The 27510-nt window shown below is 36.8% G+C and overlaps 1 protein-coding gene across 1 annotated transcript in view; it reads right to left on the reverse strand.

Moving 5' to 3' along the window:
* Nucleotides 1–27510, reverse strand: part of DNAH14 (dynein axonemal heavy chain 14) — a 426387-nt gene that overhangs the window by 356230 nt on the left and 42647 nt on the right. Inside the window, exons 10-15 of the mRNA XM_037805786.1 lie at nucleotides 15798–15930; nucleotides 12056–12317; nucleotides 11521–11566; nucleotides 11328–11425; nucleotides 5773–5939; nucleotides 4737–5084 (exon numbers count right to left, since the gene is read on the reverse strand). Coding sequence (XP_037661714.1) covers nucleotides 4737–5084; nucleotides 5773–5939; nucleotides 11328–11425; nucleotides 11521–11566; nucleotides 12056–12317; nucleotides 15798–15930 — 1054 coding nt within the window. The remainder of the gene's footprint in view (nucleotides 1–4736; nucleotides 5085–5772; nucleotides 5940–11327; nucleotides 11426–11520; nucleotides 11567–12055; nucleotides 12318–15797; nucleotides 15931–27510) is intronic.

Raw genomic sequence — 27510 nt, forward strand, 5'->3', positions numbered from 1 at the left:
AGGTGCTAAATTTTGTCAAATGCCTTTTCTGTGTCAATTAAGTTGATCATGTGGTGCATAATATTAATTGATTTTATGCTGAACCATTTTTGCATCCCTGGGATAAATCCCATTGATTATGTTACATAATTCTTTTAATGTACTGTTGGATTCAGTTTGCTAGTATTTTGTTGAGGATTTTTGCTTCTATGTTCATAGGGACTACTGGTCTGTAATTTTCTTTTCTTGTGGTATCTTTATCTGGCTTTGGTATTTCGGGTTATGTTCACCTCGTAGAATGAGTTAAGTAGTGTTCCCTTCTCTCAACTTTTTGGAAGAGTTTAAGTAGGATTTGTTGTAATTCTCCTTGGAATGTTTGGTAGAATTCACCTGTGAAGCTATCTGTCCTGAACTTTTCTTTGTTGGGAGGTTTTTGATTACTGATTCAATATCTTTACTTGTTACAGTGCTGTTGATATCTGTAGTTTATCCTGGAGAATAATGCATATGCACTTAAGAAGAATATGTATCCTGCTGTTGTGGATGGAGTGTTCAGTAAACGTCTGTTAGATCTAGTTCATTTATCATATTGTTCAAGTTCTCTGTTTCCTTATTGATCTGCTGTCTAGATGTTCTAATCACTAATGAAAGTGGTGTACTGAAGTCTCCAACTATTACTGAGGTGTCTATTTCTCTCATGTATTTTGGGGCACTGTGGCTAGGTGCATAAATATTTATGATTATTGTTTCTTCTTGGTGGATTGACCCTTTTAATATATAGTGTACTTCTTTTGCCTCTTGTAACAACTTTTTACTTAAAAGTCTGTTTTGTCTGATATTGGTATAGCTACCACAGCTCTCTTTTGGTTATAATTTGCTTGGACTTTCTCTTTCATTCCTTTCAACTTACTGGTGTTTTGAGGTCTAAGATGTGCCTCTTGTAAATAAAGCACAGTTGCATCATGCTTTTTTATACATTCTGCCAATCTCTGTCTTTTGATTGGGAAGTTTAATCCACTAACATTCAGTGTTATTACTGTAAAGACAGGACTTTACTGTAAAGATACAGTCATTTTGCCCTCTGTTTTTATATGTCACAACTTTTTTTGACTGTCTTTTCCTTTATTGCAGCCTCCTTTTTGTGAATAGTTAATCATTTGTGAAAAATCTGATCTCTTTCTTATTTCTGTTCCTGTATATCTTTTAAATTCTTTCTCTGGGTTACCCTGGGGTCTGTATTGCACAACTGAAATCTGTAACATATTAGTTTGAAAAGATACCAACTTAACTCTATAGCATATACATTCTCTGCTATCATATCCCTCCATTTCCCCTCTGTATGTTGTTTTTGTCCCACATTATTTTGCTTGTCCATTATCAGGAAATATGATTATTTATTATTCAATTGTATTCTAACCCTTACAGACATTAAAGAGTAGAGTTATATATATTGAGAACACAGTACTATTAGGTTTTGCATTTACCCATTTAGTTACCTTTACTAAAAATCTTCACTTCTTCATACTGCTCCAAGCCACTCTCTCCTGTCTTTTCCTTTCAACCTGAGGAACTTTTTTTTTTAGCAATTCTTGTAGGGCAGTTGTTTTTTTGGTGAACTCTCTTTGTTTTTTTGTGAAAGTCTTAAACTCTCCCTCATTTTCAGAGGACAGTTTTGCAGGGTAAAGAATTTTGGACCGGCAGTTTTTCTTTCAGTACCTTAAATAGATCATACCACTGCCTTCTCACCTCTATGGTTTCTGACAAGAAATCGAAACTTGTTCTTATTGAGTGTCTGTTTGCATGTGATGAACCACTTTTCTCTTGCTGCTTTCAGAACTCTCTTTATCTTTGGCACATGACATTCTGATTAATATTGGAGTAGGTCCATTAGTGTTTATCCTGTTGTGCATCCTGGACATGTATTTTTATTTCTTTATAAGAGTTGGGAAATTTTCAGCCATTATTTCCTCAAATATTCTTTTTGCCCCCTTTCCATTCTCTTCTCCTTTTGGGAGACCCATGATGCATATGTTGGTATACATCATGCTGTCACAGAGGTCCCTCAAGCACTGCTCAGTTTTTCTATCCTTTTCTCTATCTGTTCTACCAACTGTATGGTTTCAACAGTCCTGTCTTCTAGTTAGCTGATTCTTTCTTCTGCCTGTTCAAATCTGCTGTTGTATGACTCCAACATATTTTTTAACCTCCGCTATTGTACTTTTCATCCCCATACTTCCTGTTATGTATCTTTTAAACTTTCTAATTCATTTTTTCTACATATTGTCTTGTTAATATCCTTTAGCTCTATACCTATATTTGGTTTATTTCTATCCATATTTTCATTCAACTCCTTGAATTGATTTAGGAATTTGACTGAACATCTTTGATTAGTTGTTCCAAAATCTTTATCTCCTCTTAAGTTTTAATTTGTTCCCTTGATTGAGCCATATCTTCCTGTTCCTTAGGATGGCTTGTAAGTTTTTGCTGATATCTGAGCATCTGATTATTTTGATGTGCCGTTGCTGAAAGTCATTTTCTCCCTCTTGCTTAGGGCTTTATTGTAGATTTTCAAGACTCTTCTTTGACACTTGGTCCAGCTTATACTGAACGTTTAGAGAAGCCAGTGTCTAACTGTTCAGAGTTTCCCAGGTCTTCTGCATCTGTTTCTTGCTCCGGACATGTAGTGCAATTTTTAAGATTGCCCTTTTATGTGCAATTATTTCACCTCAAGGAGGTTTCCTTGTCTCTGTTCCTTCTCTGGGAGTCTTGTGTTATTCTGTTTGTTTTTATGAAGATTTGTCTTCCCAGGTCCCATGATGTGCTCACTCTGTGCCCCTTTTCATTATACTTTTCAGTCCTGGGATCCATCCTTCCTTATAGCAGCTTGGTTTTCCCTTCTATCCATGATTTCCTGCCTCTGCTAACTTCCATGTTAGGATATCCTGCTCCAGGGAGGCGGGTGGGATTGGCATTCAAAAATGCCTGATTTTTCATTTAGGTGTTCTAGCAATTAGAGCCGCATTGGGTGTTTGCACTACTGCCAACAGTTCCACTCAGGTTGCTTTTGTTTCCACATTAAGGTGTCCCAGTCCAGTAAGTCAGATGAGATCAATGTTCAAAAACACCCCTTTTTCTTTTTCATTTAGGTGCTCAGCAATTAGAGACCAGGTTAAGTGTGTGCACTTCTTGGCAACAGTTCTGCTGAGGACCTCCTTTGTTTCCAGGGGACTTCACCCTGGGTCTATGTGGCTTGGGTCCCTATGCCTGGATATATGTGAGGTTCTAACTAGCTGCTGTGTCTCTGTGGTCTGTGTCCATGGTAGCAGGTACTCAGGCCAGAGTGCTACTTCTGTGTGACCCTTAAAATGCACAGGACTGAGTGAGGGGGAGCGGTCTAGATTGGAAGGTCCAAGTCACAGATCCCATTACCTTCTTTTTGGTGTTTTTGTTTTGTTTTGTTTTTGTCTTTGATTCAGAATTTGTGGAGTCCTTCTTCAGTCTGTTTTCCTCCAGAGTTCCAAGCAAGTGGGATTTATCCTTTTATTAGTTTTTTTTTTGAGGGAAGACTTTTTTGGGCGATGCCTTACATCACCATCTTGATGATGTCCCAAGCCACTGTTATTTTAAATTTTGTTTTGTCTTCTGTCATAGGTAACAGAATCTAAGCTAAACTAATACTCCTGAAATAATCTTTGTTTTCTCCTATTACCTCCACATCACTCTCCCCTGGCTATCTAACTCCTACTCCTCTTTTAGAAATTAGGACTTCTTCTAGCAAGTTGTCCATGACTCTGTCTAGATTAGGGTAAGCACTTCTGTTACATATTACTATAGCACCTCTACTTTCTGTATCAGAGTAGCTATACTTTATTGGAACTGCTTGTTGAATATGTATTTTATAGTCTATACTTTATTGGAACTGCTTGTTGAATATGTATTTTATAGTCTGAATCAAAGACAAGACTAGACTAGACTCTATGAGTGCAAGAAAAAGTCTATTCTTCCCACCCCATTGTATTCTAGGGCCCTAGTACAATGCCAGGCATATAATAGACACATAATAATAAATATAATAATCATTTGTGGTCTGATTAATAAATGAACAAATAATAGCTATTATTATAAATTCACATCCTAAAGCAGGTCTTGGGTGCTACTGAGGGTGTTTTGTAGACCATAGCTGATCTACTAAGATCTATATTTGTCCTAGAAACTTTTATGGATGAAAGATAGGATTAATCAATGAAGGGGCAGGTTATTTTGTGTGCCCCTATCTTTTCATCCTTTCTCAGCTCTGCAATCTCTTCTGAGTCCCCAAACAACTGTGGTCTCTGAGATCTGCCCAACCAGAAGGCTCTCTAAAAGGGGGTCAGTCCTAATACACAGTGAAACCTCAATATGCGTTAGTACCCGTATTTATCTCAGGCACTCCATAAACTTGATGGAGCTTACATTCTAGTGAATGAGATGAGTAACAAACAAACAGTTATATAACATAATGTCAAGTAGTGATGCACAAGATAAAGATAAAACAAAGAAAGGAGGTGGAAAGTGAAATGGGGTGAAATTTTAGATATGTTGATCAGGCAGTGTTTCTTTGAGGAAGTGACAGTTAATAAAAAACCCAAATAAATGTAATACATATTGGAATTTTATGAGGGTAATATTTATCATGTATATTTTCTAAGTACATATTTTAAAATTATAATGACTAATCTGTAACATTCTTATGCAATAGAATATTTCAAAATACTTACCTCCAGTAGATTTTCATTCTTTTTCTGAATTACAGATCGCAAGAAGGTGTGACTCATTTGTATAACATTGTCAACATATGGCAAACATTCTGACTGATAACCAAGACTCATAACCTTGAAAATACCAATGCGCTTCTCAATGGTCATATTAATGATATGTCTAAAATAGTTCATGAATTTATCTATTATAATTTTAAACTGTGTTAAAGTCAATTCTTCTTCGCTAGATGATATTTTCATACTCATGATTTTGGCCTTTTCTACCATGGTACAATACTTTATAAACTTGTAGCTGTAAAAATTAACTAGGCCCATTGAATTACCAATAACAGCCAAGAGGCTCACAATCTGTAAATAAAAATGTTAAAAACTAGTCAGAATTTTTATTGTAAAGGTGAAAAAAGTAGGGTCAATATGCTAACAGTTTCTGCTAAAATATAATAATCTTATGTGTAAATATCTAAATGTGTTGGAAATATAAGTCTTCAAGCAATTTCAATGGCTTTTTAATATTTGGCTTTTATGTAAAAGTTTACTAGACTATTTAACTTTATAATTACCATGTTACTTTTAGCCATGTACTGGAGACACCAATCATTTATTCTCCCACTTGCCATCCCGTTTTAGAGTGTTTGCTCTACATCCAGCCCAAGAAAAGGCTGCTCTAAATACAATGCAACCTCACCTAATTCCCAAGACATAGCTGATTTGGATAGGATAGAATCATGACCCAAACTAAACCAATTAGATTCTCTTGTGAATTTGAACAAATATACCCAGTTAGATGGCCATGGAAAGAGTTGGGGTCACAGCAAGACAACATTTTGGCAAGTGGAAGTTGGAAAAGATACAGGGGTGAGCAGAGATGAGAGATCACGAGGAAGACAGATGGATAGATAATTTGGGAATGACTTTCCAATCATGATGAATTATGGTACTCTATTCTTTTAAAAACTCCATTTCATCTAGGATAATTTCAGTGGGCTTCTGCTCCTTAAACCAAACACTTCCTAAGATGAACTGATTTTAAACTTACTTTATTTTGGTAGGAAGGATCCATTTCAAACAGAATTTCACAATCTGGCCATCTGGTCCATTCCTTACATTCTCTTAAATTTTCTATCCTATTAGGTAAATCCATAACTGAAACCAAATCAATAAAGATAGACAGGCGGGGATCTTGGCAAAGAGGGGTAATTGTGGCTAAAATACAAAATTCAAAAGTTATTTTTTTCAGAAACAATAAAAAACAATTTAAAATTACCCATGCATCTAGAACTATTGAAAAATAAGGCTTATTCGTTTTGAGAGCTAGATACAGTAATCTATATTGATAGATGACGTTTAAAGATAGGTGTAAAGATTTGGATTTAATATCACTGAAACAAAAGAACCACTCAAAGATAACTAGGTACAGGGGGCATGACTAAAATAGAAACTGAGAAGTCACTCTTTTTCTCAGAAGTGTATCTGCAATGTAGAACATTATACCATTGTGAGGTAACAAAGATTAGAAGATACTGTCTCTACTGTTAAGGAGTTCATAGTCTAGCTGAACAACTGGAAGTCCATAGGCAAAAATAAAAATGAACTTAGACTTACAATTCACTCCTTATTAAAAAAAATCAACACTTCACCCGACATACGAAAATCATACACCTAATTATAAAATGCAAATCTTTAAATTCTAGGAGAAAATGTGTGTGACCTTGGATTAGGAAAGAGTTTTTAGACATGAAACCAAAGGCACATTTCATAAAGGAAAAAATCAATAAATTGGATTTTATCAAATTTAAGAAGTTCATCTCTGTGAAACAGAATGAAAAGGTAAGACACAGAGTGGAAAAAAATGTTTGTAAATCTTATCTTTGATAAAGAACTTGTATCTACAGTACATATAAATACCTCTCACAACTCAGGAATAAGTAAACAAACACCTCAATAAAAAAATGGCAAAAGATCTAAAGAAACATTTGACCAAAGAAGTATACAGGTGGCAAATAAGCATATGAAAGGATGATTAATACCATTAGTCATTAATGAAATGCAAATTAAAGTTGCAATGAGATCTCAACTACATATCTGTTAGAATGGCTAAAAAAAAAAATCTGGCAATACCAAGTGCTAATGAGGATTCAGAGCAACTAAAACTCATGCATTGCTGGTAGGAATGCAAAATGATACAACTGTTTTGCAAAAGAGTTTTGGCAGTTCTTATAAATATATACCTACCACATGATCCAACGAATTTACCTTAGATATTTACCAAAAAGAAAAGAAAACTCATGTTTATATAAAAGCCTGTATGTGAATGCTCATAGCAAATTTATTCATAATTGCCCCAAACAGGAAACAACACAGATGTGAATGGATAAACACATTGTGGTACATCTAGACAACAGAATACAACACAGCAAAAACAAGGAACAGACACCAATTACTGCAACAACATGGATGAATCTTAAATGCATCTTGCCAGACCCAAAGGGCTACTTATCTGTTTATATGACATTTAGAAAAGGCAAAACTATACAGGCAGATAATAAATCAGTGGTTGCTAGAGATAAAGGGGTGGAAAGGATTTGACCCCAAAAAGGCAGCACAAAGGCATTTGGGGTTTCTGAACTGTTCTGTGATCAACCAGGTTGTTAGGAGAACCCAAGATGGAAAGCAGACTGACAAATGAATCTAACTATATTACAAAAGAATTACGTAACTATGCTGAAAAGGTTGGAAGAGAAAGGAGTTGATCTAAATAACAGGTTTGGCTAGAAACTGCAAGGTGAAAGACAAAAAGAACTACACCAAATCCAGTACTTTAGTTGGTACATTTGTTTCTCAAAGGGGTATGGAGTAGCAATTCTGAAATTACTTTACAGGTATTACAAATAAGTAAACATATTGTAGATTATATGAGCCAGATTTCTCACTACCAGAGAAAGAAGATAAGTAAGGAAAGAGAGAAGGCTAGAATGAACTCTGAAGTGCTAGATCAGAGTCTGAGGTATCAGTATGGTTTTAAAAATATACATATTAGGATGGATATACTCATGGTTTTAAAAATATACATATTAGGATGAATACAGAAATAAATATAGATGTGTGCATACGCAAGACCTAATATACATACATATATTTTCTAATTCTTCTCACTGACAGGCCTAGAAGCAGTGACACTCCTGTAGCAATAAGCACATTCAGCGCCTAGATCTTGGTTTCTAAATTCTGTTTTTCAATAAAAGGAACCAGAGCTCCTTGGAGAATAGGTTGATTCCAGGGCTGGGGCAGGAAAAACACAAGATGGGCCTGAAGCATCTTGTGGTGGCAGAAACTAAGGAGGTGGTTACAAAAAAAAAAGAAGGTTGAAAAGCACAGGAGCCAATTTGAAAGAATTGTTCTTCCAAAACAAAGCTGGAACAATTTAAGCCACAAAATAAAGAGCAATATTATTGTGTTAGAAACCAATGATTTAAATAAATATCAATGAACCCTGGAAATTTCTGGGGGAAAAAGGGAATCAAAAAAGGAGACTGCTACAGATGCTAAAAATATTACAAAGCTACATAATAATAACTGAAAATATATTACTGGAACATAAGTTATAGGCAGGTCAACAGAATACAGTCCAGAAATAAAATGAAAAACATATTGAAATATTATAAATGATAAAAGTGGCATTTTAAATCAGTGGGGGTGAGGAATGGCTATGCAATAAATGATGTTGGAATGGATAAATTAGTCATCCGCAAAAAAAATAATAAAAGTGAAGTCCTACTTCTCAACATATACCAAATAAATCTCAGTGATCAAGTATTTAAATACAAAAGTGAAATCATAATAGAATGAGAAAATAAGTGGGAGAATGTTTTTTATAATATGGTCATTTGGAAGCCCTCTCTAGCTAAAACACCATACCCAGAAGCCTTTTAAAAAAGGCTTAACAAATGTTATTCTTTAAAAATAATTACCATCTACTGGTAAAAACATTTTAACTCACAACAAAAAAAGGTTAATTCTCTTACTCCAAAAGAATTCCTTTAAATCAATAAGAGAAAGCTTTTAACCCAACAACTTCACTCCTATCTAATTATTCTAAGAGCAGATTCAATAGAAGCCACAAGCTAATGTGCTAAAATATTTTAACTGCAGAAATGAGTATCTGTGAACAACCAAATGCCTAACATTATGTTACTAGTTAAGTATATGATGGTATATCAATGTGTTGGACAGCCATTTAAATCATAACTATGAAGACATATGCAGCAATATGGAAAATGTTTGTGATATAATGCTAAGTGATAACAGAATATTTTAAATATAAATTTGACTAATGTATACACATTAATGTAAAAATGCAAAATGAAAATAGTTGTTGTATGAGTGTGGTTGAAAGGATGGGGTGATTTAAATGTTTATTTCCAAAGTAAATAAACACACACACATATATATACACATACGCACACACATACACACACATATACATAAACATATATATGTATTCACACAAACACATATGTACACACACATATATTCAGTGAGTCCATATTTGTATAAATAAATAACTGAATAAATAAATAAATGGAGGAGCTGGGACAACTATTCCTTTCAAAAGAATTTCAATTAATGAATGTATAAAGATGAGGGAAACAGAAAATCACCATCAGAACTCTATAGTATTATTACCGCAGGCAAGAGCCACTAATGCATGCTAAAATTAATGTGCAAAATTTTCAGGAGAAACAATGTGTGCATAATCTCAAAGTCTCTCCTCTCACATATTTATTAATTACAAGAGGAAATACAGTTAACTTTATAGTGGAGAAACCTGGCAGACACTCCCTTAACCAAGTAATAAGAGTTAGCATCACCAGTAAAAAGACTATCAACATCATGTGCCACCTGATGTGATACACTGAAAAGGACACTGCTGTGATATTCTTCCCCAAAATGTATGACCTCCAGCCCATCGTGAGACAACATCAGAAAATCTAAAATTGAGAGACAGTCTATAAAGTAACTGACCAGTACTCTTCAAAAATCTCAAGGTCACGAAAGGCAAGGAAATACTGAGGAACTGTCACAGATTGGAGGAGACTTACGAGATATGGCAACTAAATGCAATGTGGGACCTGGACTGTGTCCTGAAACAGAAAATAGACATTAGTGAAACAACTGGGAAAATCCAAATAAAGTTGGTAGTGTTTTTAACAGTATTGTGCTAATGTTAATTTCTTAATTTTGATAATTTTACTACGGTTAGAGAAAGCATATGAAGGGTATACAGGAACTCTATACCATGCTTGCAACTCTTCTGTAAGTCTCAAATTATATCATAATAAAAACTTTTAAAAACAAAATGGTAGAAATTTCATAACAAAGAAAAAAGAGATAGAAATGATGAGATGTTCAGATACAGGTAACTTAAAAATGAAAAGCAAAATATCCAGAGAGAGAAAAAATATGGAGAGAATGATAAAAGACTTAAGTGCTTTAGATTGGAAAGCCTTACTGCATATTCAGAAAGAGTAATACAGAATGATACATACCTAGCTTTATTGTAGTAATGTTCCTAACTCCAAATGATAAGTCATTGGACAGAAATAAGTTATTTACAAAGGAAAGAATATCAGAGTAGCATTGGACTTCTCATCCGCAATGCTGAAAGCTAGAAGACAGTGGAACAAATCTACGGACTACTGAGAAAAATGACGGGGAAAATGTCATCTTGACAAGAGACATATTGCTATCGTGGAAAAAGCTTGTCTACAATGTTGCAAGATACAAATATCTCTAGATTTTTACTCAGCAAGAAACTTCTACCTAGTTGATTTAAATGGACCAGGGGCAAGAATTATTGAAGCTGTGCATTATTTCTTGATTTTTAAACCAAACCCATGTTTTATCATACTAAGAAGAAATATGGTATTTAAAATAAATTCGAGATTTCCAAGGACATTCTTATTGCATTTCAGCCAGATTTTAGGAAAGAAGAAGCTTAATAGGTGATAGTAGTTAAAATGTATAGAGGGAAAAAAACCTCTGAATTCCTGGGGCCTGCAAAAAGAAATCAAATAATCCATAGATAACAGCACAGGTTGGAAAGAGGGTCCACAAACTATGGTGAAAAGACTGGAGAACGATACAACATTTAAGGACCTGCCAAGGGTCCCGCAGTTTTAAGATCTTCTTAAGACTTAGCTCAAGGGAAACGGATAAATTCTTTGATGAGGCTAGTAACTGCCATGTGATTTTATTCCAATTGTGTACACACAGCTGGAAAAGAATTATTTAAAAATCTATTTAAGTGGAAACAATATCTTTGTTAAGCTATGATGTGATACTGTTTATTTTCCATGAAATGTCATAAAATTCCTCATTTCCATCTTTTATGTATTCTATGGCTAACTGTATAATTAACACATCCTCAAATAATTCTAAACCCACATCGCTTGATCCCAGACTGTAAATTTATGATCTCCTATTATACTACAATGTGTTTGTCTGCCACATCCATGGGCAAAAGCATCAGATCCGTAAATTTAAGAAAACTGCCAAAGACGGTGCATCTAACTAAACTTTTAAAATACTTACTTATACATTTTTCAATATCAGCCACCATATTTTGAATTTTTATTGAGAATTCCAATCTGTTGGGATCTATAAAGAGATTTGTAGGGAATTCTAAAAGTCTAAGAGAGAAAGCAATAAGGCACACTTTAGTTGGATGTAGTAACTAACATATAAAATACAATTGCTTTTAATTTCACAAATGTCTAATACTTACCCTTCATACATGCATTTATTCTCTGACTCAGTCGCAATTTCTTTGTCTATTAGAATCCATTGAAAGAGAGAATAAAAAACTGATTGATAATTATATAAGCAAAAAGACACGTTGATATATGCTGCTGCTTTCCGAACACTATAAGAATGAACTGGAAAGGTCATTTGAGAGGCAGTATTCAAGCATTACACCCCTCTCCCAGATTCTGATTAAGTAGGTGTGAGATGGTGTCCAAGAGTTCGCACTTTTAACAAGCATCCCACATGCCATTCATCCTGATGAAGGAAGTTCTCAACCCTACCACCACCACCACCACGACCAAGTCATAAAAATTGTATGTAGATTGAGATGAAAATGAATAGTGATGTTATAACCCACAAATGATCTGTGAGCAGGTTTATTCTCACTCTGAACATTGTTTATGTCAGTTTATAAAAATCATATGCCTATAAATTGATAATACACAAACTGTTAGAATTTCTCTCACTTGCTATTTTCCAGCTGTTAAGACTTTACCCTACCTCATTCATCTTACCTGGGAATTTTTCTTCAAGTTCGTTACTAAATTTTTTGGGTTGCTTGACTTTGGGGAGCAGTTCTTCATTTGAGTCATTTTCTGATATTTCATCTTCTTCAAAATGAAACACAAATTTTTTAGGGCATTTGTCAGACTCATGAAAGTCCTCAGAACTTTCTGGAGAATCATTCTCTGCAGGAATTCTCAAGCATAAATGTACTTCAAATATTGGTGCCTGTATTTTTCTCAAATCTGACTCCACTTCAACACTATTCAAAATCTATTTTAACAGATATGTTAGGGCATCAGTGAAAATATATAACTAACAGTACATTTCTTTTAACTTTGTATAATACAGACCTAAATTTTAAATGACAAATCGTAATTCCAGTCTAACTGAATACCACTGTATTACCAAATACCTGATACTTAGATGTTAAAATGAGTAAATTAATGTAAAATAAATACGTATTATAATGCAGTATAGTTCCCCCCAAAAAACTGTTTAAATTGATGACAGAGTGGTTATATAATAACCACATGAAAGCTGATTAAAAATACAAAATCCGAGGCCCTATCACCAGAAATTGTCAGTTTAAATATCAGGGGCAGGGACCAAGGATATGAATCATTTAAAAGCTGAATAGATGATACTACTGTGTACCCAGGTTTAAGAACTACAAATCAGAATACACTCCAAATCCATTACTATAGGTCCTAGTTTTGCACCTTAGCATACATATAGTGATATAGGTATTCCCATTGAAAAAACAGCAGGAGTATTTAAGGTATAAATATGTTATTTACACAATGTATTTGCTCTTCGGCTCTGACTAGGCTTGGGTTCTCAAGTAATCTATTGACCCCTCATAATACCATAAATAATAGGCACTTGAGGCACTTATTGCAAAATTACCTGTAAATGTTTCTCAGAGAGGTCATTGGAATCACCTGCTAAAACCTCAACCTTTAGTTCCAGTGATTAACAAATAAGGCAGTTAACAAGATAAATAAACACCAGTGGCAGGCTATTAAGTTGTTGGGGGAAAGCATGAGTAGATGCCCCAGGTGAGGTGATTTGGAAGTCTTACAAGTTCACACAGGCCATTCCTAACAAATTTATAATGTACTGCTTAGCTTATTCAGAAAAAGAATTCCTATTTAACTCTGGAAATGACTGGACTTTAAGCACTACATACCTTCAAATATCATAGTTTATAAGTATTTTGCATAGAATCATTCTTGAAATATAATTATTGTTACAATAATATTTGATGAGTATTTTTCATGTCCTTAGGCACTGTATTGAATAAATTACCTTCATGTCATCCTTAAAACAACCCCAGGAGATAAAAGTTATTACTTCAAGATTCAAGATTCAAGGAGGTTATACTAATTTATTAAAGGCTATATTGCTAGCAAATTGTAGGGGTGAAGTTTAATCATGGGTCTGTGACTCTGAAGCCTGTCATTATAATATGAATTTGAAGATCTTTTTGTAATTAAGAAATTTTTTGGTGGTTATGCTTTCTGTACCAACAAGAAGGGACAAGTAAATAGTCTGATTTCCTCTCAAATGTAAACCACAGGAGAGAAACAACCACTTCTAAATGAAACTATAAATTTTACAGCACACAATGGGGGGAAGGGGACACCAATGATTCCCAAATCCACAACGTTAACCCTGATCTCTATACTTCAGATTCAGTTCTGCATTTCCAACATCCTAAGAGAAAATTTAACCTGGTTGCCCACAGGTACCTCTTATTCAACATATTCCAAAATAAACAAATCATCTGTCTTATCCTGGGCTGGATATTAGAATGACCTTGAGAAAATCTACATCGACATGAGTTAAGCACAGGAAAAAGAGGAGCAACACAAGGTCAGATACCAGAGAACAACGTCTGAGTAGGATGCCAAAACTAGGACTGCGGAGCAAAAATGGAATCAGGGATAAGAGTTATACTAGGTTCACTAAGCTGTATGTATCAAGTCTTACCATAAGCAAACTAGATAACCAGAGTAAGTGAGAAAACATCAAAATTAAGAATTTCTGTTACAATAGAGCTAAAGTTAACAGAAGGGGATAAAGGTGGCAGAAAATATTTGTAAAATCTAAAATTAACAAAGAATTAATATACAGAATACTCAAGAAACTCCTAAAAATTAGCAAGAAACCCAATAGAAAAAAATGACCAAAAAACACCACTTATTATACACCAGATTGACAAAAATGAAAATGTCCTATAACATGGAGAAAGGATTAGAAACAAGAAAATAAAGATATGGATATGGAGAAATGGACTGCTAATGGGAATGTAACTGCTACTCACTCTGGATATACAAGATGGCAGTATTTTTAAATGAAGTGCATATATCCTATGACCCAGCAATCTATACTTAAGGATATATAACCTAGAGAAATATTCACTTAGTCCACAAGAAAACTTCTAAGAAGCTATTTGTCACAGCCTTGTTAGTAGTAGTAAAGACTTGGAAGTAATTTCATTGTCTCCAACTAGGAGAACAGAGATATAAAATTTGATATACAGAAATACCATGTAACAATCACAAACAATAAACTGTGTGTATTTGTTGTGTGTGTGTGCTGTCAAAGGCTGGGTTTCCTAGGAAGAAGACTCTGAAACAGGCAGGATGTTTATGAAGGAGGCCTCTGGGATCAACATTTGTGCAAAGGAGGAGTAGAGGAAGAAACTGAGCTGTGATACAGGCCAAACAACAGCCTTAGCCAACCCTATGTGGAGCTCTGGAGCTTGAAAGGCTCTTCAGAATGTCCTGATTTGGCCGAGGTACCATGCCATTATACTCCTGCAACAATCATTCTTTGCTTATGAGCCACCCTAGAATGGGGATGACCTTGGACAACGTGGCTCTACCCAGCTGAAGCCATCCCTGAAGGAGCTGACAGTAAAGGCTGACAGCTGACAGCACACCCAGCATCTGGGGCACCAATTCCTTCACTGAAGGGGGATTTAGGTGGAACATCACCATTAGCTCTAGATCTGTATCTACCTATCTTATATATGAAGTGAATCCTAACAACATAATTTCGAGTGAAAAAATTTAAAACAGAACGGTATCACAATAATAATTAAGAAAAATTTAGCATGTATATATCAAAAAACAATAATACACATTTTAAAAGTTCAATGTAAATGTATAAAGGATGGATTGAAGAAATATCCTGGAGTTCTCAAAAGGGGAGAAGCATATGGTTAAAAATGGGGGGAAAGGGAGAGAAATAAAATTTTTAAAAAAATTTTAGTGAGAGGCCTCTCATGAGCTGATGGAAACAGTGTTCCGTGAACTATGAGTGTGATCAGCTCAACTCTCCAATTATTATTATTCTTCACAGTGCTCATAATTACCTGACATCATATTTGCTTACTGTCTTTCTCGCAAGTAGAATATAAGCTCTAAGAGGCCAGGGAGTTTGTTCTGCCTACTGCTGTATTCCCAGACTAGCTCAGTGTCTGGTACATCGTTAAGAATATAGTAAATAACTATTTGTTGAATGAATGAGCAAATAAACCAAACAAGATAAGTGTAATGATAGCTTTCTAATGTGACAACAGGCATGTGTGCATGCGTGTGTGTGTGTGTGTGTGTGTGTGTGTGTGTGTGTGTGTGTTGGGCAAGAAATTATGGGCACTAATCATAAACATTTTAAATTCCAAAATGTAGTATTCATTTTATACCAAAAACTTATGTTTATACTTTCCAGAGACTATTTTACCTTATTGATATCAACTTCTGTTTTTACTTCTGACTCCGGAACAGAAATAACCTTTGTGTTTGAATCATTTAGTTTTTCACTATCACTTGTTACAGGCACATTTCCAGTGAAAGCAAAGTTGTCCTTGTATATTCTAGAGAAGAAATAGGAAGGGAAAAAAGAGAAAAATTATTCTTTAAGAATTACATGCTTCAATTCAGCAGTATGAGGGATAGTGGGAAATAAAAGCATTCTACAAGTTTTATTTGAGGGAGGAGAATAGAAAAAATGCTTTATATGGAAAAGTAAAGGTTTAAAAATATATATTTATAGAGAAATATAATTTTAATCATGATTGCTAGGAAGAGGGAAAAACCACAAACGAACTGAAAGCATAAAAATTTCTAAAACATGGAGACAGAAAGGGCAGCAGGAATGGAAAGACACTTGAATGAATCAGTAAAAATAGGAAAATAGAGAAAGGGAAAGAAAAGAAACAGTAACAAAATAAAATAAATAATATTCAGACTTCCAGGAAGATGGCAGAGTAGGTGAGGCGAACGGGCATCTCCTCCTCTGTGAAACTAACTAGAAAGTGGCCAGAGGACACCAGGGACTGTGGTTTTGGGGTATGACTGGCCATAGAGGATCCCCCACAGTACATGCAGGGGACACCAACAAAAAACAGAGGAGAGATGGCGGCTGGAAGGACACAGTGAGTTTGTTCTGCCTCAGGACTGTACCGCCCCAGGCTGACAGCAGAAAAACCACAGCCAGGCAAGGGAGTGAGCAGCAGCTCTCCACTCCCATGCACCTACCTTGACAGTTTGCTGGTGAGTGATCCTCCACAGTGGGACAGCAGGGAGCTCCTGTGAGGGAATCTAGCAGGAAGCATTTGCTCTCCCCCCACAGAAGCCGGGGTGGGGGTGCAAAGGCAAGAGGAAGGGAAGGGAGAGGTGTCATACCAGCAATCAGGCGCCCCTCCCATACCCCAGAAACTCGCAGGTGCAAGGCAGGCAAAGAACCAGCAGGAAGGGTCCATGCTCCATCTGTGGGGTGCCCTTGATTGGACTCCCTGCCTACCTGCTCAGAGCCCTCATCGGAGCCCCAGGACAGACATTCCCCAGTGCACACAGAGATCCAGTGCACTGATTGGTTCCCACCCAGTTTGGACTCTGCCCCCCACATAGGAGAAGTTCAGGAGACCTACTTGATAGCTTCACCTGCTACTAGGTTAAAGAAACTGAACTCCAGCAAGCTGTGCCTCAAGAGTGCCACCTGCTTGTAGAATTGGGAAACTGCACTCCAGCAAACCAAATTACATATAAATGCTCAAATAATTCTGCACTACTTCCCAAAATAACCCTATCAAGACAAGCAAATGCCCCAAAGCCAACATAAAATTACGAAGCACTTGAAGGATCTAGAAGATATGGATAAGCCAAACGAACAAATTAAAAAAGCCGCAAGAGACACAAAATTTGGAGCAATTAAAGAAGGACAAACAAAACTCCAAAACAGATGGCTAAAGACATAAAGGGAATCAAGAAAATTCTACAACAGCATAAAGAAGAATTTGAAAGAGTAAATTTAAAAATAGCAGACCTTATGGAAATAGAAGACACTGTGGATCAAATTAAAAATATACTAGAGACACACAATAGCAGATATGAAGAGGCAGAAGAAAGGATAAGTGAACTTGAGGACAGGGTAATTGAATGCAAGCATACAACAGAACAAATGGGGAAAAAAATTGAAAAATTTGAAATGAATCTTAGAAAAGTGATGGACTCCACAAAGTGAACGAACATAAGAATGATTGGTGTCCTAGAAAGAGAAGAGAAAGTAAAGGGTTAGGAAGAGTGTTTCAAGATCTGGTTGAGGAAAATTTCCCAAACCTTCTAAAGTACATAAATACGCAGATAAAAGATGCCCAATGAACCCCAAATAGAATAAATCCAAATAAACCTACTCTGAGATATATAGAGATTAGATTGTCAAATGCTGGAGAGAAGGAGAAAGTTCTGAAAGCAGCAGGAGAGAAGCAATTCACCACATACAAGGGAAACAACATAAGACTAATTGCTGACCACTCAGCAGGCACCACGGAGGTGAGAAGTCAGTGGTATGACATATTTAAGATTGTGAAAGAGAAAAATTGTCAGCCAAGAATTTTTTATCCAGCAAAGTCTCCCTCAAAATTGAGGGAGAGTTTAACATTTTCACAAACAAACGCTGAGAGAAGTTGTTAACAAGAGACCTGCCCTGCAAGAAATACTAAAGGGAGCTCTACCAGCTGAGAATAAAAGAAAAAAGAGAGAGGGCTGGAGAAAAGCACAGAACTGAAGAGTTACTGATAAGGGCAACTTAAAGGAAAAAAAGAGGGGAAATAAATAGATCTAAGAACTAAAACCAAAGGATAAGATAGCTGGTTCAGGAACTCCATTCACAGTAATAACTTTGATGTGAATGGATTAAATTCTCCAATTAAAAGATACAGACTGGTAGAATGGATTAAAAATATGACCCATCAATATGCTGTTTACAAGAGACTCATCTTAGACCCTGCAACACAAAGAGACTGAAAGTAAAAGATGGAAAAAAATATTCTATGCAAACTGCAATCAAAAGAAAGCTGGGGTATGTTGAAAAGGGATGGTATTGAAGAAAAATATAATCAAAGCAAACTGGAGTCTATGGACGACAGTAATACTGTAATATGCTTCCATTAAATGTAACAAAGGTAATATACCAAGCCTAAATGAGTATGAGAGGGGGATACAAGGAAGAGATATGGGTTTCTTGGTAGTGGTGGTGTCGTCTGCCCTTACTATTATATTGTATTGTATGATATTTTATTTTTCTTTTTATTACTTTTTATTTCCATACTAATCAGTATGTTCAAATGCTGACTGTGGTGATAAACACACAACTATATGATGAGAACATGAACAACTGATTGTACACCATGGATAATCGTATGGTGTGTGAATATATCTCTATAAAATTATAGGAAGAAATATAAATAGGGTTAAAAGTGCTGGAGAAAACGTGGAGAAATGGATGTACCTATTTACTTGTTGGTGAGGAGGCAGAATGGTATAGCCTTTCTGGAGGACTGTATGGTGGTTCCACAAGAAGCTAAGTATGTGGGTGCCATAAGGTCCTGCAACCCCATTATGGGGTATATACTTGGAAGATCTGAGAGCAGAGACATGAATGGACATTTGCACACTGGTGTTTATGGTGCTTGTATTCATGATTTGCAAAGGGTGGAGGTGGCCTAAGGGTACATCGACTGAGGAATGGAATGGTGAACTGTGGTGTATGCATACAATGGAATATTGAGCAACTAGGAGAAGAAGTGAAATTGTGAGAACTGCAACAAGGTGAATGGATTCCACAGACAGCATTTTGAGTGAACTACGGCAGAAACGAAGGCAAACATTATAATGTCTCACCAATATGAACTAACTACAGTGTGTAAAATCAGAACTGAATCTTAGAGCACAGCTTATCAGGGGAACGATTATTGTAATGGTCCCTAGATTGTAAGCTCTTACACTAGTCACATCTTTTCCTGAATTGTAATGGCTATCTCCAAATTCTGAGATGCTGATTCCTTTGTGTATAACATGATCAGTCTCTGGAACTCTGGATGTTTGTGTGACATCTAAGACTCGGAGCTAGAGCTCGGCAGATATGAATGTTACTATTAGCACATGCAGCGGCTGTTAAAAAAAAGCTGAAAGGGAGCCCAGACCTCAATTAGAGATATGAATGAAGCAGATCTGGTTAGGACTAGGGCAAATTGGGCCAAAGGGTAAAGGTCAATACTGACAGTGTTTTAAAGCTTCAGCTTCCACGTGAGACCAAGGGAAGAGACGTTTATTTGGTGCTGGATCTATATTTTCGAAACAATTTAACTTGCACAGTTAGTTCGTTCAAAGACCATAATTGCATGGAACTTTGGATAGGAAGTGAGATCTGGTGGGTTGTACAGGTTAGTGCAAAACAGTGACACATCCCAGAGTAATCTGGGCAGAGAATAAAAATATATACACAGGGCTCCACTGAGGAGCTGGGGGGAAATGCAGAACTGTTGGACCTCCTCCCCTGGATTGTTGCTGATGTTCTCACAAACATTGAGGACTGATGGTTTGATGTGATGAGCCCTCTATCATGGGACTTGCCCTTATGGAGCTCAATACTGCAAAGGAGAGGCTAAACCTGCTTATAATTGTGCCTAAAAGTCTCCCCCTAAGTGCCTCTTTGTTGCTCAGATGTGGCCCTTTCTCTCTAGCTAAGCCAACTCGGCAGATGAATTTACTGCCCTCCCCTCTATGTGGGACCTGACTCCCAGGACGGTAAATCTCCCTGGCAATGCAGGATATGACTCCCAGGGATGAATCTGGACCCAGCATAGTGGGACTGAGAACATCGTCTTGACCAAAAGGGGGATACAAAATGAAATGAAATAAAGTTTCACTAGCTGAGAGATTTCAAACGGAGTCTATAGGTCACTCTGGTGGATACTCTTATGCACTATATAGATAACCCTTCTTAGGTTTTAATGTACTGGAATAGCTAGAAGTAAATACCTGAAACTATCAAACTCCAACCCAGTAGCCTTGACTTGAGAAGACAATTGTGTAACAATGTAGCTTAAACTTGGTGACAGTGTGATTGTGAAAGCCTTGTGGATCACACTCCCTTTACCCAGCGTATGGATGGATGAGTAAAATAATGGGGACAAAAACCAAATGAAAAATCGGATGGGATGGGGAGAATGATTTGGGTGTTCCTTTGTACTTTCATTTTTTATTTTTATTCTTATTCTTTCTGGTGTAAGGAAAATGTTCAAAAAATAGATTGGGGTGATGAATACTTAACTATATGATGATACTGTGAACAGTTGATTGTACACCATGGATGACTATGGTAGGTGAATATATCACAATAAAACTGAATTTAATTTAAAAACAAAACAAAAAAAGAAAGCTGGGGTAGCTATACTAATATTGGAGAAAATAGACTTTAAATGCAAAGATGTAATAAGAGATAAAGAAGGACACTATAAATAAAAGGGATAACTCCTGCTAAGGCAAGGATGTCTGTTTTTGCCACTTCAATTCAATACTGTACTGGAGGCCAGGACAATTAGGCAAGAAAATACAATAAAAGGCAACCAGTTTGGAAAGGAAAAAATAAAGCTATCACTATTTGAAAATAACATGATCTTTCTTTTTTTTAACATTCATTTTATTGAGATACATTCACATACCATGCAGTCACACAAAACAAATCGTACATTCATACAATTCAAACCATTACATAGTTGCGCATTCATCACCAAAATCAATCCCTGACACCTTCATTACCATATACACAAAAATAACAATAATAATAATTAAAGTGAAAAAGAGCAATTAAAGTAAAAAAGAACACTGGATGCCTTTGTTTGTTTTTTTGTTTTTTTTCCTTCCCCCATTTTTCTACTCATCCATCCATAAACTAGACAAAGGGGAGTGTGGTCCTTATGGCTTTTCCAATCCCATTGTCACCCCTCATAAGCTACATTCTTTTTTTTTTTTTTTTTTTTTTAATCATCATTTTATTTGAGATATATTCACATACCACGCAGTCATACAAAACAAATTGTACTTTCGATTGTTTACAGTACCATTACATAGTTGTACATTCATCACCTAAATCAATCCCTGACACCTTCATTAGCACACACACAAAAATAACAAGAATAATAATTAGAGTGAAAAAAAGCAATTGAAGTAAAAAAGAACACTAGGTACCTTTGTCTGTTTGTTTGCTTCCCCTACTTTTCTACACATCGATCCATAAACTAGACAAAGTGGAGTTTGGTCCTTATGGCATTCCCAATCCCACTGTCACCCCTCATAAGCTACATTTTTATACAACTGTCTTCGAGATTCATGGGTTCTGGGTTGTAGTTTAATAGTTTCAGGTATCCACCACCAGCTACCCCAATTCTTTAGAACCTAAAAAAGGTTGTCTAAAGTGTGCGTAAGAGTGCCCACCAGAGTGATCTCTCGGCTCGTTTTGGAATCTCTCTGCCACTGAAGCTTATTTCATTTCCTTTCACATCCCCCTTTTGGTCAAGAAGATGTTCTCCATCCCACGATGCCGGGTCTACATTCCTCCCCGGGAGTCATATTCCACGTTGCCAGGGAGATTCACTTCCCTGGGTGTCTGATCCCACGTAGGGGGGAGGGCAGTGATTTCACCTTTCAAGTTGGCTTAGCCAGAGAGAGAGGGCCACATCTGAGCAACAAAGAGGCATTCAGGAGGAGACTCTTAGGCACAAATACAGGGAGGCCTAGCCTCTCCTTTGCAGCAACCGTCTTCCCAAGGGTAAAACTTATGGTAGAGGGCTCAACCCATCAAACCACCAGTCCCCCATGTCTGTGGTCATGCCAGCAACCATGGAGGTGGGGTAGGCGAACACCTCCGCATTCTCCACAGGCTCCTCAAGGGGGCACTACATCTTTTTTTTTTTTTTTTTTAATTGTTTGTGTTTTTTATTTTTCTTTTTTTTTTTTTTAACTTTCCCTTCTTTTTTCAAATCAACTGTATGAAAAAAAAGTTAAAAAGAAAACAAACATACAATACAAGAACATTTCAAAGAGACCATAGCAAGGGAGTAAGAAAAAGACAACTAACCTAAGATAACTGCTTAACTTCCAACATGTTCCTACTTTACCCCAAGAAAGTTACATACTACAGCAACATTTCAGTGAACTTGTTCCTACTACATCCATCAGAAATTAACAGACCATAGTCATTTCTGGGCATCCCCAGAACGTTAAATAGCTTATCTGTTCTTCTTGAATTATTGTTCCCCCTTCCTTAATTGCTCTCTACTGCTAGTTCCCCTACATTCTACCTTATAAACCATTTGTTTTACATTTTTCAAAGTTCACATTAGTGGTAGCATATATATTTCTCTTTTGTGCCTGGCTTATTTCGCTCAGCATTATGTCTTCAAGGTCATCCATGTTGTCATATGTTTCACAGATCGTTCCTTCTTACTGCCGTGTAGTATTCCATCGTGTGTATATACCACATTTTATTTATCCACTCATCTGTTGAAGGACATTTGGGTTGTTTCCATCTCTTGGCAATTGTGAATAATGCTGCTATGAACATTGGCGTGCAGATATCTGTTCGTGTCACTGCTTTCCAATCTTCCGGGTATATACCGAGAAGTGCAATCGCTGGATCGAATGGTAGCTCTATATCTAGTTTTCTAAGGAACTGCCAGACTGACTTCCAGAGTGGCTGAACCATTATACAGTCCCACCAACAATGAATAAGAGTTCCAATTTCTCCACATCCCCTCCAGCATTTGTAGTTTCCTGTTTGTTTAATGGCAGCCATTCTAACCGGTGTTAGATGGTATCTCACTGTGGTCTTAATTTGCATCTCTCTAATACCTAGTGAAGCTGAACATTTTTTCATGTGTTTCTTGGCCATTTGTATTTCCTCTTCAGAGAACTGTCTTTTCATATCTTTTGCCCATTTTATAATTGGGCTGTCTGTACTATTGTCATTGAGTTGTAGGATTTCTTTGTATATGCAAGATATCAGTCTTTTGTCAGATACATGGTTTCCAAAAATTTTTTCCATTGAGTTGGCTGCCTCTTTACCTTTTTGAGAAATTCCTTTGAGGTGCAGAACTTCTAAGCTTGAGGAGTTCCCATTTATCTATTTTCTCTTTTGTTGCTTGTGCTTTGGGTGTAAAGTCTAGGAAGTGGCCTCCTAATACAAGGTCTTGAAGATGTTTTCCTACATTATCTTCTAGGAGTTTTATGGTACTTTCTTTTATATTGAGATCTTTGGTCCATTTTGAGTTAATTTTTGTGTAGGGGGTGAGGTAGGGGTCCTCTTTTCATTCTTTTGGATATGGATATCCAACTCTCCCAGCCCCATTTGTTGAAAAGACCATTATGGCTCAGTTCGGTGACTTTGGGGGCCTTATCAAAGATCAGTCGGCCATAGATCTGAGGGTCTATCTCTGAATTCTCAATTCGATTCCATTGATCTATATGTCTATCTTTGTGCCAGTACCATGCTGTTTTGGCAACTGTGGCTTTATAATAAGCTTCAAAGTCAGGGAGTGTAAGTCCTCCCACTTCGTTTTTCTTTTTTAGAGTGTCTTTAGCAATTCGAGGCATCTTCCCTTTCCAATAAATTTGATAACTAGCTTTTCCAAGTCTGCAAAGTAGGTTGTTGGAATTTGATTGGGATTGCATTGAATCTGTAGATGAGTTTGGGTAGAATTGACATCTTAATGACATTTAGCCTTCCTATCCAGGAACATGGAATATTTTTCCATCTTTTAAGGTCCCGTTCTATTTCTTTTAGTAGAGTTATGTAGTTTTCTTTGTATAGGTCTTTACATCTTTGGTTAGTTGATTCCTAGGTACTTGATTTTTTTAGTTGCTATTGAAAATGGTATCTTTTCTTGAGTGTCTCTTCAGTTTGTTCATTTCCAGCTTATAGAAACATTACTGACTTATGTGCATTAATCTTGTATCCTGCTACTTTGCTAAATTTGTTTATTAGCTCTAGTAGTTGTATTGTTGATTCTTCAGGGTTTTCCAGATATAAGATCATATCATCTGCAAACAATGACAGTTTTACTTCTTCCTTTCCAATGTGGATGCCTTTTATTTCTTTGTCTTGCCGGATTGCCCTGGCTAGCACTTCCAGCACAATGTTGAATAACAGTGGTGACAGCGGGCATCCTTGTCTTGTTCCTGATCTTAGAGGGAAGGCTTTCAGTCTCTCACCATTGAGTACTATGCTGGCTGTGGGTAATAACATGATCTTGTATGGAGAAAATCCTAAGAAGTCCACACAAAAAAATTATTAGTGCTAAAAAGTGAGTTCAGCAAGATTTAAGGATATAAGATCAATATACATAAATCAGTTGTATTTCTATACACTAATAATGAACAATCTGAAAATAAAATTTAAAATTAAGAGCATCAAAAAGAATCAAATACTTCAGAATAAATTTAGAAAAAGAATTGCAAGACTTGTAGACTGAAAACCATAAAACATTACTGAGAGCAGAGCACCTTGATGTTAAGGATGGCCATATGAGTCCATAAGATGCCCACACTGCACAGCCTAGGGGACTGGCAAAGCACCCAGGCAGGGCCTCAGCCTGGGCTTTGGACTCAGCATCTCTTAGGATGATCCAGAGAGACCTTGGGCCTCTGAGCACGTGTTGGACTGGGATGTTCTCAAGACCACCTTTAATATAAGAATTAACCAGGTCTTTTCCATCATCATCTCTATAAAGAAAATATTTTTGTCTCCTCTTTGTATTGAAGGAAACCCATTTTGGAGAGGAATTGGTTTTTTATGTCTCAAATCAAAACCCTCTCTAATGGTAAACTGGTTTTTAAATTTTTAAGGTAGTAATTTTTTTTCTCAGGTGGTAAATGGTCTCTAGAGATCTTCCTATGCAATAGGCTTAATAGGTATAATTCTGGAATCAAATCTGTTAACAGAACAGCCATAACATCCCTCTTATGGTCTTGTCTTCTGCTTCCTGTGGAGGGAAGAACAATGGTTTGGAATTACATATCAATTAAGGCTGTCTCACAGGAGATGAAGAACTAGATCCAAAGTGGATTACTGAAAGGCTGCTAGGAAGGCTGGAGAAGGAGCCACAGGCAGGAGTGGGGATGGAACATGGAGCTTGTTGAGTAGGAGCACTATCTGGCTTCCCATTAGGCATGGGTGCTGGTGCAAGTGGTGCACTGTTAAAACCATGGAAACTACACAGGTCAGTTCTAGTGTCAGGGACTAATAATTATTCTAAATTCCTAAGATTCATGTGTGTGCTTGTTTGGAAGTATTAAGTCCCCCAAAATACCATGTCCTTTGATGCAATCTTGTAAGGGCAGACATCTTAGTGTTGATTAGTTTGGAATCTTTTGATTGTTTCCATGGTGATATGACTCAACCAACTGTGAGTGAACCATTTGATTGGATAATTTCCATGGAGGTGTTACTCCGCCCATTCAGGGCGGGTGTTATAATTGGATCACTGGAGTCGTATAAAGGAGTTCACAGACAGAAGGACCTCAGCGCAACTGAGAGTGACATTTTGAAGAGGAGCTGCAGCTAAGAGAAGAGAAAATACCCAAGAGCAGCTTTTGGAGAATGCCATTTTGAAATGCAACCTGGGAGCAAGTGGATGCCAGCCACGTGCCTTTCCAGCTGACAAGAGATTTTCTGGATGCCAACGGCCATCCTCCAGTGAAGGTACCCTATTGTTGTTGCCTTACCTTGGACACTTTATGGCCTCAGGACTGTAACTTTGTAACCAAATGTAACTTTATAAAAGCCAATCCATTTCTGGTGTTTTGCAAAATGGCAGCATTAGCAAACTGGAACAATGCCTTTACCATTGGAAAGAAGTTTATATCCATCTGAGTTTTAGAGGAGGAAATCAAGGCCAGGGGACTCAGTCACTTGATCTAAGTTTAGAGGTGGGGTAAGCTTGCATCCAGGTCTATCTGGGTCCTCTCCAGGAAATGTTTTTGAGAGCGCTTCCATCTTCAAGTCCATGTAACTGAGCTGATGGCAGGGGGCGAGTAATAGCACATTGGCTAAGATTTTCATGAGTAAGTTCAAGCACAAGCATGTATCAAAATTGTGGCTTTGCCACATATGTCCTTGTTTTAGTTTGGAAAGCCTGCTAAGGTGATGTTGCTGGTCATGATTACTTCTGCAGTCCAGGTGAAGGGGGCAGTGGGGTGGGGTGGGGGTGGACAGCCTGGTTGAGCAAAGTCTGTTGAAGGCCTGGACTGTCCATGTGGGGCACAGACATTGTTCACAGGAACCAGACATTCAGGACCGCATTAGCAGGACCGCATTAGCAGCATCTGAATTGGCTCAATATTTGTGAAGGGTACTTCCCTGAAGTATCATGATCTATTTTATAATTGAAATCTTTATTTGATCCAATTCATCATAGTTTATAAGCTATCTAATCATGGGGGAGGGCTTTTTGAAACTAAGTTTTGCTTTTACTTAATTAAATTCTTAGTTAAGAAAACTCAGAGGACACACAAAACTATGCAGACTGCTATCATTTTCCCATTCCCTCATCGGTAATGTTCACCACATTTTGCTAGATGCTTACTGATTAGAGTGTTTGAATCAAATTCAGCTCTAAAATGTGTGTGAATATGTTGGAGAGGGTTTGTCTTGTCACTGTGAAATGCAATGGTACTTTGAATAAGTAGGTGCCCGGAAGCCAAATTAAAGTAATAATAATGAATTCTTGTTGATTTTGATGCTTAATTTTAGCATTTGTAAATGTACAGCAGGAAATGCTCACCATCTCATTCTTGAATATTTTTTAAGGCACAGCTTTAAAAGTTTATGATGTAACAGGCGGTAGGTATCTGGGTCCCTCAGGCACGTTGAATCTGGCCATTGGCCCATGTGGACTATTGAATTCTGACAGTACTCCTAATTGTATAGCTTTGCATTTTTAAAAATGTTCTAATCTTAACTTGAACTGGATATCTTAATTGTTTACATTTCATACCTTTTTCTTGTCTCCATGCATGATATTGTTAGAATGTGTACAGAAACTGTGGCCTTAAGTACCACATTGATAAAAATCCAAAATGGTATATGTACTTTGTGCTGCTGTTTGTCCTAAGGC

Source organism: Choloepus didactylus, chromosome 2 (genome assembly GCF_015220235.1).
Source record: "Choloepus didactylus isolate mChoDid1 chromosome 2, mChoDid1.pri, whole genome shotgun sequence".
NCBI lineage: Eukaryota > Metazoa > Chordata > Mammalia > Pilosa > Megalonychidae > Choloepus > Choloepus didactylus.